Source organism: Maniola hyperantus, chromosome 10, assembly GCF_902806685.2.
Source record: "Maniola hyperantus chromosome 10, iAphHyp1.2, whole genome shotgun sequence".
Lineage (NCBI taxonomy): Eukaryota > Metazoa > Arthropoda > Insecta > Lepidoptera > Nymphalidae > Maniola > Maniola hyperantus.
This window is the reverse complement of record NC_048545.1, coordinates 12,899,983-12,915,113: the sequence shown is the minus strand read 5'-3', so window position 1 is coordinate 12,915,113 and position 15,131 is coordinate 12,899,983. Positions and strand designations below refer to the sequence as shown.

Sequence of the window (15,131 nt, the reverse complement as noted above, 5' to 3'; positions counted from 1 at the left end):
TCAATAGATTAGGCGAAGACAATTATATATTTTTTCGGAAGATATATTTTTATTGAGCACAGAAATACTATATTATACTACCTATATAATATACTTAATTTTTTTTTCTTAAAAATATTATACCTAACTTTTATTGTTACTAAATGTTGCACGCTAAATATAAAATATAAAAATAGAATATACCTATCAACTGTTCATTTCATAGGTTTATACTTTTATATTAATTTTTAGAGTGCAACATTTTTCTCGATAAGTACCTACCTACCTATCTTCATTATAATATTTTTCAAATAAGTTTACCAAAAATCAGTTTTAGGATTATTTCGCACTATTCAAGATTTATTTATATCGTTATAGGGTCAAAATGTGAATATTTTATAATATTATGATATAAAATATAATTATTATTGTAAATAAAGATACAGTTATATTAAAAATAAAATACGAATTTAATTCGCTTGTTGATATTAAATTATTATTATTTGGTATTATATTTAAGTGGTTTTATTCTATCATTTGTATGGGTACGCAAGAGAGAGAACGCTATACTAACATAACACACACGGAATGAAGTTAGTATAGCGCTCTCTCTGTTTTTGTATGGGATTAGGTAGAGAGCGCGCTATACTTCAGTCTGCGGATAGGGTATAGGTAGGCATAAAACTTCTCACTTTACGAAATAAATAAGTATGCGGCAGAAAGTAATGTACATCGGCCTTCAGAATGACATTTCGGCTTTGTAGAGCGTTGTCTCTGTCACTCATACCTATGTGACGTTTTGTCGGTCACAACGGCAGAGACAAGGCTCTCCAAATCTCCTTAGTAGAGCGTTGTCTCTATCTCCTTGTAAAGGTCGATGTACATTATTTTCGGCCGCGTTCTGTAAGTAATTAAAATCAAAATTTGACGCAGGTTCAAAGAATCAACAGTAGTGTTAGGTGTAAATAAAATTATTTGCAGACATTACATAGGTAGGTGCTTTTAAAAAGTCAAATTATTTTGAATTTCTCGACGATACTCGCCTCATGTTCAAATCTTACTGCAGGGCTAGCACGGCAGCATTATCACAATGCGACAGTCTTATTTGAGGAATTGACTATAACAGGGTATTTTTGCTAAAGCTGTGTATGTATATTATGTAGGTATACCGTTTCACTAAGACGGCTCGTGAGGTAGGTATGGCACCGATAGCGGAAGGGTGACAGTTGATGTAAAAATCAAAAAATTCATCGCCGAAGTAATTTCCTAATTATCACCACACAGCGTAGAGAACAACTGCAAGGCTTCCTCAGGATCGTCCTCTTCAATTTCACCTTCCAGCCAAAACGTCTCCATCATGCCTTTGCCCTGAAACCAAAGAAGAAACTAATTTCGTTTAATGAAACGCTTAGCGGCAATTGATTCGGTGGAAACTAGCCCCGACGGAGCCTTTCCCTAGACCAGTGTAATTTAAAAATTATAACTTCTCAAACTGCCTCTGCGGGGAATCAAATTTGCGACAAAGAAAAGGTACCGACTAATAATAAATTGTAAAGAAGCAACACTCCCTTTCCCGCGCCCGCAGCCTAAGGGTATAGGAAGATAATTACGCCTAATACTTTTGCGCTCCTTAATTACCTAAAATTTCGCCCAAAAACCTAGAAATTTTCTTTTAGAAACATTCGTTTTTGAAAATTCCAACGTTTTTGGCGATCACTCAAATTCTTTTTTTGCAGTCAACGGCTTTTTAGTTAAAAACGGTAGAGTAGGTAGTGAGTAGGTACAAAGCATCCTTGCCCTGCTCGATTTACGTTTTGCGCTGTCTATAAAATTTCAGGGGGTGCATTGTGCATAAATAGGGACTCATCGTCGGGCAGGTGAGATTAAACTTACCTTAACTTTGATGAGACCTCTTCGTCTGAGCCTGAATTTTCCTTGTGGTAGTTCAGATTTCGTCTGAGCTGAGATCTGGATACGGCCAGGCTGAAAATTTAAGATGAAGTTACTATAAGTGGTACCAAACTTCTAGTGCGCTCCGAAGATGCGGCGAATGATATTAACTAGTTGCTTTTTCCAAGATAAATAAATCGCAGAAACGTTGTCGGAGAAACATGTAAGCGACGCGTTTTGCCCGGTGCTTTAGACCTTCTAGATCTAGGTGTTTCAGTCACGTCTTTGTCGCGGACAAAGTTGTATGGGCCGCATATACTGCCGAGTGCATCTCTTGCGCATTTCTGCGAGAAGCTACTTATTTACCTTTTCTTCAAGATAAGGAAAAACGGACTATATACCTCGCTCGTAGTCTGCATTCTGCTTGCTGTGTTGACGGTGTCCCCAACTAGGCAGTAGCGGGGTTGTCGGAAACCCAGCACGGCGGCTTGGCAGGGGCCCGAGTGGACTCCTAAAGAAAAAAATTTGAATAATGATTTGGCACATAAGTAGGTATAAATTAAGTCATAATCATCATGATCAACCCATTATCGGCCCACTGCTGAGCACGCGGGATCCTCTCAGTGTGAGAAGAGTTTAGACCAGCCTGCCACGTTGGCTCAATGCGAATTGGCTACTTAAGTACCTACTTATAATGAAACACCCTTAGTCATATCACAGCTTTTAAAGAGATGGCTCTTTAAAAGCTGTGATATGACTGGGTCCGCGCTCGCCCGCACCGGGTTAGCGTAGGGTCTGTGCGGGTGTGCGGAGCATTCCCTCCCCGATTGCCATATTTCAGTGTATGTATTGCCGTTGTGGTCATACCGATGGTAAGCATGGGGAGAGCGCACGACACCGCGAGCGCCGCGCTGGCCACCTCCCTGCCGTGAGCGCGCGTCTTCTCTGGAGCACCAGACACCACCATGTACACTGTGCCTACTGTCTCCACCTGTAACCATAAGAGAATCAAAGAATTTCTTAAAAACTATAAATAACTAATAAGTATACTTTAATTGCTATTACTTTTTAAGTAGGTGACTATATTTCCTAGTGACTTTATTATTTTTAAGAAGTAAGATGAAAGAATCCAGGTTTACGTTTTACAGCTATCCTACCTGATAATAAGTAGTTATACTAATAGGTAGCCTGGTATTTTACTATCTAAGCTCTACCTAGGACTAGATTAGATATAGGGACCTATAATAGTCAGATATCGTAAAGCCCCCTTAGGCTGGCCGGATATTATCTAAATAATACTGTCTGTCTGTTGCATTCACACTGCGAACATAATAAGAAGCATATTAAGTTGCCTGATCTGGCAAAATTCTGATAGGCTGCAAGATCTATTTAGTACAAAATGTATGTTCAATAATATTATGCCTTCAGGCGCACTTCAGAATTTTGTCTGATAGACATGTTCTGACAGTATTATTTATTTATTTTATTTATTTTATTTATTTTATATCTAATTAGAACGGCAGTGCCACTTACACTAACTAGATGATTAATAATAAATTTAAATACAAATAAAGGTACAAGAAAAAAGACATAAAATACAAAACGATAAAAGATCAAAGAATTTTGAATATGTACGCTGAGAACATTGAATGACATATTCATGCAATGCTCTCAGCGTACTTCAGTAACTCCCGAACCAGTATTATAGACCCATCATTAAATGGGTCCCATTGAGCATTATTGTCCAAAAGCGCGTTGAATGATGCTAATGAACGGGGTATAGGTGACATAGATCTAGCAATAGTGCGATGATGTGGGACCACGAAAAGTTTATTTTTTCGTGGACGAAGATTACTGTTGGATTCAGGGACACGTATGCGACACAGTTGGTTATGAAGTTCTGGAGCATTAACATCTCCTCGCAAAATTTGACACATAATTTTGAGTTGGTCGCAAATGCGTCTGACCTCCAGGGAGTTGAAACCTAAGCAACCTAACAGAAATTTGGTTGGGTATAGGAAAGGATAATATCCATAGCAACGTATGTCCATCCGTCCATTATGTAGTCGACCTTATAAACGCGATGGCTGTCGAGCAGTCGGTCGATCCTGGAGTACACGTCGTTCATGTAGCTCACAGTCTGCATCACGTCGGCGCGGGTCGCTGTCTCCATCAGTGGGATGCCACAGAACATGATGGTCACGCAGTCGAATTTCTGAAAGTATTGAAAAAGTTGGTACTAAGCAGTTCTATTATCGAAAGGTCCATCCAACACCAACCAAGTACCTACCAACTTTCTTCGCCATCTCTCTATTTTGCTTTGGTCAATGCTTCGTTTGGCTACGGAATGGGAAGGGCAGAAAGTTCGAACCGATAGGTACACATTGGGGTCCTAAGGTTCTGGAATGGCGATCTCGGAAGGCGCACTACTGGTAGACCCGCCACTAGGTGGACAGACAACTCAAACGAGTCGCAGGTAGCTGCTGGATTCAGGCGGCGCAAGACCGTGGTGTGTGGAACTCTATGAGAGACCTATGCCCAGCAGTGGACATCTATCTGTTGACGACGACGACGATGATGGTGAAAGCTTCGTCTATCAATTTTTCATGTCCTAGGAGCATACTCAAAGTTTAATCAATGCCTAGACAAAATATTTATAGTTATAGTACGCGACGGGTCGAGATGACAATCAGGGTGGGGATGCCCCGCATACCCGCACAGAGCCCCCGATGCGGGATAGCGCGGGTGACGTGCGCGTGTGCGGGGCGTCCCCCCGCCTCATAACCCGATTTCCAGCTCGACCTGTCGCGTTACCTACCTGTTGCCAACATTCTGCCGTCGTGCTTTTTCCTGCACGCAACTGGGTAGCAATTTCTCTTGGTATCATGGAGTATAAGAGCTGATCGCCCTTCTTCTTCCACTCATCCAAGAGTCTGCACGATTTTTCCAGTGAAAGACTCCTAGTTTCTGCTTTGTCGAACAGCAGTTCCAAACGTGAGAGATGCTGCCAGCCTTGCAGCAGCATCTCCTTGGAAAGACCATGCCCGTTCATATCAGCTAAGTACAAGCCAGCTTGACGAAGTTCATCGAGGTCGTTAAAGCTGCAAAGAGGTGGAGCATACTAACACCGGAATTCATAGTCAAGATAAAGGCTTCTTTAGAGGACCGCTGTACTACGACATTTCTCGATCAGTTCAGTAATTGACATCGACTGATGCTTAGGCGGTCCATATATTCGTTGTTAACGATCAAATTCGTAAGCTGCCCGTGGCTGCTCAATCTCATATCATCACAAATTAATACTTACATAGGGCTACACAAAAAGGCGAGAGCATCAATCTCCTCGAGGAAGTAGATAGGTCCTTTAAGTAGGATAGCCCTGGCTCCTTGGGAGCCTCGCCGCGACTCGCCCACAACGCGCGCGCGCCACCGCATCAGCTCCAACTCAAACGCCACTGTCTGCATGCATACCACCTAGAAACCAAACGATGAGCAGTAATGTTTAAAGCTTAAGAAATCACAAGGTTTGCGCAACACAATAACTTTTCTAACGAATGCGATAATAATATGATACCGAGCTCTGCGCTCGGCAGAATTTATTGAAGGCGTCTTCTCTAACTAGGCTGTTTAAAATCCTCGTATCTTTAGTTTTAAGCTGACGAAAAAAAAATAGTAGTTATCATCACCTCCTTCAGATAATTATTATCTTAGTCCTACCAAAAGTTATCGTAAAACCAAATAAAAATGTACACAGTAGTCCTAAGTATCGAGTCAAAGAGAATTAGTACAAAATATGTCGAGCTAGAGCATCTCTGGGTGTTACCTTATCCCAAGTTAAAGATACTTTGGGTTTCCTCAATCGGAGAATATCAGTGATCGATGATTTTACGATCCGGTTGTAAGGTCCACCCCATGCTTCCATCAGCTGGAAAGAGCATAAAGTAAGTTATGTTAGAAGTATTTCTGAACAAACAATTAAACGTAGAATTTCAGTCGAAGAAGCCAATCTTAATGAACGCTGAAACTTGTCAAATACGCAGGTGAACTTTCTTTTCCCTCAAGCTCATAGTCTGTTAGGACGGTAATCCGACAGAAAAGTTCAGGTGCAATACCAATAACTTTACGAGCTCTTCGAGACACTCAGGTAATACCGCCAACTTTCCAACTCTGATAGGTACACTACACAGTATTTATTAACAGGATAAACCCAATATCTTTTATCTCCTGATACGGGACTCGAACCCGAGACCTTACGAACTGCAACCAAATAAACCAACCACTAGAACAACCAGGCAGTATAAGAGTCCGTTTAAATATTATGCCAGCTCGGAGGGCATCGGAGAGCATTTTATTCGCTCTGAAGACCATACAAACAGGGCCGGTCAACATCTTGAACACGTTTGGAGTTGCCCTGCTCTCCGCGCCAGTCTATCTGAACGGACCCTTAGACTGAGACCACGCGATGCGTTTCCGGTGCATTGCGGCGCTGCAGCCTGCAATGCTGTGAATTAGTGTGGGTGCCACACCACTACGGTCCGGCAAAAAGTATGGTGTTGCAACACACCATCCTTCCCCGCCTCGTCTCTCTGGTCCAAAGTCCGTTGCGCGTGCGGTATGGTGCCGTCTGACATCGTAACGCATCGTGCAACATGGTACAGTGCTTTCTATGTACTTAGGATGACGCAGCGGCACCGCTCAGGCGCCGCACCACCAATGCAACGCATCGTGTGGTTTCTCGTCCACTAGTGAAGCCGTAGTAGGAGCGAGTTGTGTTACCTTATCGCCAGCCATCAGAACTCTCATTTTTCTGTCAAGTAGAACACCAAACGGGAATAGTTGTAAGAGAAGTGAAGCTGGCACTGCGGGCAAAAGGCAGGGCAGTGACTTGCGAGCCATCAGGGATTGCACCTGGAGACATTCAGTAAAATAAATAAAATAAAATAAAAAGGTTTTTTATTCAATTAAACTTTTACAAGTATTTCGTCAGATGCATCTACCATTGATATTAGGAGCGGTTACCTGAGACTTTGCTTTCATGAGTAAATTTCAATCTTGTAAGTAAGTAGGTACAATATTAAACAAATCTTAGACTTTTAAAGTTTTTTTAAATTTGACTTAGGTTAGTTTGCTGTGTGGTCTTTCAATATTATTGATCGTAACGACTCTAAACCCTTCTCGGTGACATCGATAAATTCAAACAATACTGTCGGCGCAAGGTTACAGTTTTTATGGTTACGCCTTATAAGAATAACAATATTTCATCTCGGTGGAACGACGAGGAAAATGGGTTATTTCAATCCATAAAGAAATCTTAGGTACTGAGGTTTACTGTACTTAGTAGTTAAAAGTATGTAAGTAGGTATATTATGAATGAATGAATGAAATGCATATTTATTTATTCTGAAATTATATTTGACTTAAATGGAGTCCTTAAGACTTAAGTCACTTAAGAGACTTAAGTGGAGTTAAATGTTTCTCTAACTATTCGGAGTTATGTGCGGCAAAGTTTTACTTGCTTAGCAATGAAAGAAAACATCGCGAGGAAACTTGCATACCTGTGGACTAAGAGCCCGTGAGAGCTAGACCTTCGTTATTTTATAAAAGCTGAAAGTTTCTCTGCGCATCAGAAAAGAGAGCATTTCCACGGGTTTTTAAAAACCTAAATCCACGCGGGTGAAGTCGCGGCCATGGTCTAGTATGAAATAAAGATAACATCTCGGAAAGTTTTAGCAATGAAAGTCATTCAAAAGAGGGGATGATAGGAAAAGCTAAGCCATTACGCTGGAACAAAATATGGGCAAAGGGGCGATTAAAATTGATATCAAACAACCCGAACGCCCACGCTCCCATTTCCTAGGGGTATGATGAAGGCTACAATAAAATAATTATGACCTGGATTCAAAATACTTTTATTGCATTTGATTAATTAAAATCCTTTAACTATAACAAAGTGCGTTGTACCTACTTACTACAGAGGTCGTTGGATACAGAATTAAAAAAAATCAAGTTGTACTTTGTGTATATTTACATGTACAGAATTTACCTCCGCAAAGGAAAATATCTTTATTTTAACATTACAATATAAAAAGGTTTTATATTTTTGTACGTCTTATGTTTAAAAACATAGGTTTAGAAGGGTCTACAAAGGTAAGGGTTGAGAGCTTTAATGATGTTTCAGTATTCTACTTACATAATCGCCATTATCAAATTCCAGTCTCAATACGGCGACATAGTAGGCACCCTCCATGCTTTCCTTGACTATGGTCACTTTTAGTTTTAATGAGAAGATGTCTTCCGCTATCTCGTACAACTGACCTGTAGAAAGATCAGAAAAATATCTTAAATATCTTACAGTTTATTGCCAAAGAGTTCCCTGAAAATTTTTTTGCTTCCGTGTCATTTGATTTAGGTACTTATGCATTTTTAGCGTCACATCCGTTATTTTTTGTTGATCCTATGTACATACTTAGTGAATATCCATGTTTAAATATTCATCTTCTAATCGCGTGAAATCGTTATCTCTAACATAGAGTCCTATCCTTAGCTCACTTAAGTTTTCATTCATTTTTCCCATTTCGACTTATTTCAATGAAAACTCCATGAAGTTACTTTATTCCAGGAGGACAGTAGGTATACCATTATACTAAAAACTGTATAGAAATAAGGCATGCAACAGATATTAAAATGCATGCAAAATAAGCAACAAGGCATGCCCGTGTGGAATGGTATAAGTCCCGCACATTGCTAATGCGCGTGGCCGCCATTTTAGTGACGTCAGCACTAGACTGAAGTTTCGAGCTGATGGTAGGTATATTTTTATTTCGGCTGATGTCAAATTTACGTCATTTCGATGTTAATGAGACATGGTTCCAGCGCGATAGCAATTTGCGGGATTTATACCAACAAAACTGCACACAGCCTTCTGTGCGCAAAATCAACCTTTTTGTCACCAGAAGATGCAAGCAAAAGTGGTTCCATGCACGGTTCCTATCTAAATCTTGTGACTTTTTTTGCACTAACTCCATAGCCCCGCGATCTTCACGTACAAATCTTACCCATCAGATAATGAGTGAAGCCTGTCCTTCCACTGCTATACACTAGCTCTGCGCCATGAATGTGCGCGCGAGTCAACTGCATGCTGGGCGAGCGCATACGTGGGAATGTAAAACGCATACGCTGGTGTATGCTGTCAACTGATTGCAGGAACGTGCAGAAATATCTGCCTGTTGCACGGATCATTGTGTCATAGCTGATAAAGAAATACAATCAGATCAAAAACTCTAGAAGAAATGGAGAGAAAAAAGAACTAAAGAAAACTAATCCACGGGGGAAAAAGTCCATGTGATCTGGCATTTACAATTTGCAAATTAAAGTTTTTGATTAAAAAAAGTTATACTTAAGTATATTAAGTATGTCAGTATTCTATTCTATTGCCTATCACTGTTTCAAAGTCATATTTAATGTCATGTAAAATGCAAAATTATTTGCAAAGTCATTTTCTGAAATTCGCAATTTGCTTTTATAACTTAAGTTTTAAGGTTAATCTTACCCGTAATTAGAAAAAAACTTGACAAAACATCTTCCAAAAAAATGCATGACCTTTTCAGGCGTGCTGAATTTTTCTCTCAACGCACTTAGCTTCTCTGCATTCACCGTGTTAAGCGTATTAAGACTGTTTAACCTCGGCCGGATATTACCAGATCCTCGACGCTGGTACACTTCCAAGGCAACTGTGCAGCTCGTTTTTCGTAGAGCAGGCTTTAAAGAACTCCTTCTTTGAGTTGAAGTTTCTGAAAGTAGTGATGTAATCGGACATTCAGGTTCTTTAGCACATTTAGCTTCGTTAGCACTGTCAGATTTATCAATACTTTCCACGTTATCTGTTTCTGGTATAATATCATCCGCAGACATTTTCCTATCTTTTATACGCTCCATATGTATCCCCAAACTTCTTCTATCTCTAGGGCATGTTGCAGTCAATTCATCTTCTTTAATTTTTTCAATGGAAACAGTACTAAGCGTTGGTGATCGTATTTCTTCTGAGGAGGTGTAGGCATCAATCTCCTTCTTCGTAACTGCTGTTAAAGCGTTAGTGGCTGTAAAGGGACACTTGAAGTTCTGACTTCTGTTGTCGCCGTGGACTGAAGAGCTCCGCCATGTTGGTTTGGACTTTATAGAAGGTTTCCTTGGGACGGGGCTGCTTGGTATGGAGACAGTTGCATTTGTTGAATCCATCGCGAGCAAACGGGTCAATGCGGATGCCAGTCGGAACATCAGCGTATCTGGATATTGCTAGTAAATAATAACAATATAACTCAATATAATATACCATGTTATAGATTTAATAAGAAATTATAATAAACAAAAATACCAAACTTATTCTAGAACATAAAAATTACAGATCGAAAATATCATCTAAACCACCGCAACGAGGCAGGGTGCCCAGAACGCTGGCAGCGTTACCACGTTGAATGGCCAGACTAATATGCTGACCGAGGTAACTGCCAGCCCTCCGGTCCCCCGTGGATTCCGCGAGACGGGATGAAAGGTCCTTAAAAAAGGATCTAGCATCCTCGCCCCACGAACCCATGGTCTCCACCCCAAAAGGCACAAATATGAAACTATAACATGTCGGAAAAAAATAATAATAATATACCTACTTCTTACTGTAAGAGAACTTCTCGTAAAATAATAAGTTTTTTGATTAAGTAATTCTTTGTATTTTTTTGAATTATAAAATTATTTGTATTTAAATTATTTAAATAAACTATTAATAAACTTAAATCTAAAAAAAAACAACATTAAATTAAAACTAAAATAAATTAAATTAAATCTAAAACCTCATCGAGACCACCGCAGCGAGGCATTGTACCCAAGATGCTGGCAGCATTACCCCTTTGGATTCATCGTAGAAAATAGACAATTCTACTTAATTATGTTGTAAACATCAGCCAAACAAAAGAACGATCACAATCAGATAAAATAAATAGCTTCAACCCGAATATTTATGTCTCTATTATACTTGAGTACTTGTACTTAATTTAAAATTTGTGCAGATTTATTATTTAGCGAACTTTCTACGCCATATTTTGCGATAAACTGAAGTAAACGTCATAAGATTCCGACTGAAATTACAATCGAATTGACCCGAGACTTTTGAGTCTTCAACTCCTCTCTGACCTCCCAGGCACAGTGATAAGCGCTGTGATCTTGTAAGTGGACGGTCTCGGGTACGTTCCGGTGGGTAGCATTTGTCATGGGCTACCTTTTTCGAAATAAATAAATAAAAATAAACTGTACGTGTGCGTGGACGCGTAAAAATCGTATGGACGTGCAACGACGGAAAAACGTTGTGATTTGACATCTCGTGAGATAAACACCTTAGGTAATAAAAGTTCTAAGGAACTTTGAAGATTGATTCACCTGTCTGGTCATAAATACGGTGTTTCTGGCACCCGCTTCTCGCTCGATCGTCTCCCAAATTTCTTCCCCGCATTCCATCTGAAATATTATATCATCATCGAAGGAACAGAATAAATGGTCAGTGTGTTTACTGCTGTTTCAAATGTGTCGGTGTTTGTTAGAAATTGTATGGCAACGATACATAATATTATTATGGTATATTTTATTTGACAAATGACAACGTTACTCTAACTTAACGACAGATTCATTATCATCATGATCAACTCTCTGCCGGCTCACTACAGAGCACGCACGACGCACGTGTCTCCTCTCAGTATGAGAAGGGTTTGGCCATAGTCCGGTCCATCACGTTGGCCAAGTGTGGATTGGCAGACTTCACATACTTTTGAGAACATTATAGAGAACTCTGTCATGCAGGTTTCCCATGATGTTCTAACCGAGTGATATTTTAATTTCTTAAAACGAACATAACTCCAAAAAGTTAGAGATTCGTGTCCGGGATTGAACCCCCGACCTCCCGAATTGTAGGCTGACGTCGTAACCACTAGGCTATCACGCCTATAAGGACAGCTTATAGGTAGATGAATATGGAAACTCAACGAAAATATTAAGTAGGTACCTAACTACCTAGCTACTAACATTCATATATTTAATAAGATTCATATTATAAGAAAAAAATAAAAAGAAATTTAGAAAAAGTTCATTTAGAAGTAGGTATGAAAAGTTAAGGGTAGGTAGGAAAAGATGCGGCTCAGTTTACTGAAAGATAAAGCTTAGTAAATAGAATAATTCAGCATTATTTTAATTATTCAACGTCACGTCTGTTTAATTAGTTAACACCACGCAAAAACGATTAGTTTGCTTCTTCGCGGAATAGTAATTACTTCAAACTTTTAATTTAAAAGTTTGTTATTTTCTATTTAGAGGGCTGATTATTCAAAATCAAAATAAGCAGGTATTTTTATATCATAAAGGCTTTTTCTTATAAAGGCTGTACTACTTACCACTGCTTCGAAGAATAGATTTTTCTGAAAAGAGCCGGCAAAGAAACTCAGCAGTTCCTTAGACACGTGTAGGTAACTATGTTGCTTATCAATCTCTCAAACCTATACTAATATTATAAAGATTTAAGTTTGTTTGTAGGACTAGGAAGTGATCTCTGGAACTACTGAATCGATTTTGAAAATTCTTTCACCTGTAGAAAGCTATATTATTTCTGAGTAACATAGCCTATATCTTATTTAAAAAAAATTAGAGGTCCCTGCGAAATTGTAATAAGCTACCCGTGTGAAGTCGGAGCGGGTTGCTAGTCTCAATTAAAGCAGTTTAAAACTCAAACTGTTGTAAGTTCGAATGCCCGTTGCGTATTGTGGTAGGTAAGTATTTATCGAGATAACAGGTCAGTCAATCTAAATTAGAGAAGAAAATATGAATATACTTAGTACCTAGCTAAAACTAAATTAAAAGTAAAATTAAAACAACATTCAATCTTTGAGAGACAGGGAGCCGCAGCAGAAACAGCTGAAATCGGCAAGCGGCGCAAGTATGCCTCTCTTATAGAGAGTTACATTTTTGTGCCGTTTGCCGTGGAGACCCTGGGGCCATGGAGTCTTAGTGCTAAAAAATTTTTACGAGACATTTCACCGCGATTAATAGCCTCAACTGGTGACAGAAGGGCTGGCTCATTTTTTGCGCAGCGGATCAGCCTGGCTGTCCAGCGCGGAAATGCAGCCAGTATTCTTGGCACCATTCCACGCGGTCATGATTTATATAGTAATTAGATAAGGCTAGCTTTAAGTTTTATTGTATTAAAAAAAAAAAAAAACAAATAAAAAAAAAAACATTCAATTAAAACTAATATGAATTAAATTAAATCTAAAACCTAAGACCACCGCAGCGAGGCATTGTACCCAAGATGCTGGCAGCATTACCCCTTTGGATGGCCAAACTAATTCTTTGACCAAGGTAGCTGCGAGCTCTCGGGTCCCCGGTTGACTCGATAACCCTTTTCCAAGTTTACTCAAAAAGAGCTCAAGCCCCGGGCCCCACAGCCCCAAGGTCTCAAATCCAAAAGGCACGAATATGAAGCTAAAATATTTTAAAAATCTTACCATTATGAAATGCTGAACACTCTCTAATAACATCCCATACATTTTGGCTTCTTAATTTAGTTCACCGTAAAACGAAAACAACGTCAACTAAAATAAAAATTAATCCATGAATAAAAATAGCATACCTACCTTGTTAATTATACTACCCGCTAATAATAAAATTATCATTTTTTTAATACAATAAAAGGTCTCAATAATTTAATTTGGTTTGATATAAGAATTAACGGACAATAATTAATAATCCTACTTAGGATTTTAAGTGAATTTATATACTCAGTCGTATGCATATATATAATTTACAATACAATAAATTCTATTCGTGATGTAGGATAGATGTAATTTATTAAACAATATACCTAAGCTTTGCTGATGACCTTTCATCTATTAGACTGTATCTTTTTATATGAAAAGTAACGAGGTTTTTCTTAAAGCTCTTGAGAACAACTTTCCCGAAAGGCTTTCGCGCTAGTACTGATGTGTGATACTGAGCCCTGAGCGGACAAGGGATGTTCTGTACGTAGCTTCTTTATATTCCACAAGCGAAGCCTATTGTATTCCTTTTAGAACGTGTAATAGCAGGTGATTTGCAACATACAAGTGTGTATGAATAAGTCAACCATTTTTAGAGATCCTTATGGAAAAGTTTCTAGGCGCTATTAAACGTCGCGTCGCTTCGCAAGAAGTAAACATTTGATCGAATTTTTTATAACTTAGGTGATCTTAAACACGCGTTGAGCCGCTAGTATGCATGTTAAATCGGCAGCACGATTCAGCTGCATCGGGCATCGGGAAGAAATGCTCATGCGAGCGATTGTCCGCTCGTCTTGATTGCGAATTGCAACCAATCTTAATGTTTTTTTACGTTGCATCGTCCTGAAACCCTATCGATATTCAATTGCTTGGATTTTTTCCTGCCCAGACTCCAGACCACACTGTGATTCAATAAAAAAAAGTTATTTTAGCTGTAAAACTCCGTGGTACCAAGTGTCTCCATGGCAAACAGAACAAAAATGTTACTCCTGATAACACTGGTCTCTTGTAGGCATTTTAACATTCATGAGCAATACAACGTAATGAGAGAGCCATTATATACAGCTACAGGCTACACCGTGCTATTTTGTAAGCATTATCAGTAACTGTATCAATATCATCACAATTTCAGGAGACAGTTCAAATCAGATGACCGCACAATGATGTCATGCACATATCAATCGCCTGGTCGCTGCAAGTAGCTGAATTAGTTCACTGGCATCCGAGGCAATTGATGCCCTTCGAAGGACAGGCCACTTTATATTTGGGTTAATGTCATCCACGATCAAATTTCAATTTTTCAAACACGTGTAACATGAAATTTTGAAATGGGACAGTGACTTTATTCTGTGATCTATACAGCCTTAGCCTATACCTTGCTTCGACTAGTTTCAGTTATAAAGATACAGCTGATTTATGCCATCGATATCGCTATCTTTCGTATTAGCTAAGACTGTCCTGAGTCTGGGCAAAGTCAAAGTGCGTTCTTCAGTAGGGCGATTGTCTAAAACCTGCATCAATCATTATTACAATCTCAATTGTTCTGATTGGCTGAATTTGTGCGATTCTTGATGCAACAATGCATTGTGGCCAGTAGTGAGCGAGCATTAACCAATCAGAGATGATTGCGATCGTGACATTGTAGCTGTCAAACAACCGCGGTAGGGCCACTGATCTCATCTTATCTTGTACTTGCGT

At 39.2% G+C, this 15,131-nt stretch overlaps 1 protein-coding gene across 1 annotated transcript; it reads right to left on the bottom strand.

Moving 5' to 3' along the window:
* Nucleotides 1-486: 486 nt before the first annotated feature.
* LOC117985969 (soluble guanylate cyclase 89Db-like) lies at nt 487-13,871 on the bottom strand. Its single transcript, XM_034972770.2, has 15 exons — nt 13,760-13,871; nt 13,404-13,490; nt 11,293-11,370; nt 9,419-10,161; nt 8,925-9,118; nt 8,060-8,184; nt 6,646-6,777; nt 5,693-5,794; nt 5,177-5,343; nt 4,688-4,970; nt 3,941-4,084; nt 2,737-2,860; nt 2,271-2,380; nt 1,873-1,962; nt 487-1,347 (listed from the first exon to the last, which is right to left on the bottom strand). Exons 2-15 carry the CDS (start codon nt 13,443-13,445, stop codon nt 1,246-1,248), a joined length of 2,436 nt encoding a protein of 811 aa, XP_034828661.1. The 5' UTR covers nt 13,446-13,490; nt 13,760-13,871; the 3' UTR covers nt 487-1,245.
* Between the last annotated feature and the right edge of the window lie 1,260 nt (nt 13,872-15,131).

What these genes read in the sequence shown, in the direction of transcription:
- LOC117985969 (XM_034972770.2), bottom strand. Translation starts at nt 13,445, where the DNA reads ATGTATGGGATGTTATTAGAGAGTGTTCAGCATTTCATAATG. An exon ending in AAGTTTTTTTCTAATTACGG is followed by an intron (nt 9,119 to 9,418) that starts GTAAGATTAACC and finishes TTTCTTTATCAG; the next exon opens with CTATGACACAATGATCCGTG. An exon ending in TTCTGATGGCTGGCGATAAG is followed by an intron (nt 5,795 to 6,645) that starts GTAACACAACTC and finishes TGCTCTTTCCAG; the next exon opens with CTGATGGAAGCATGGGGTGG.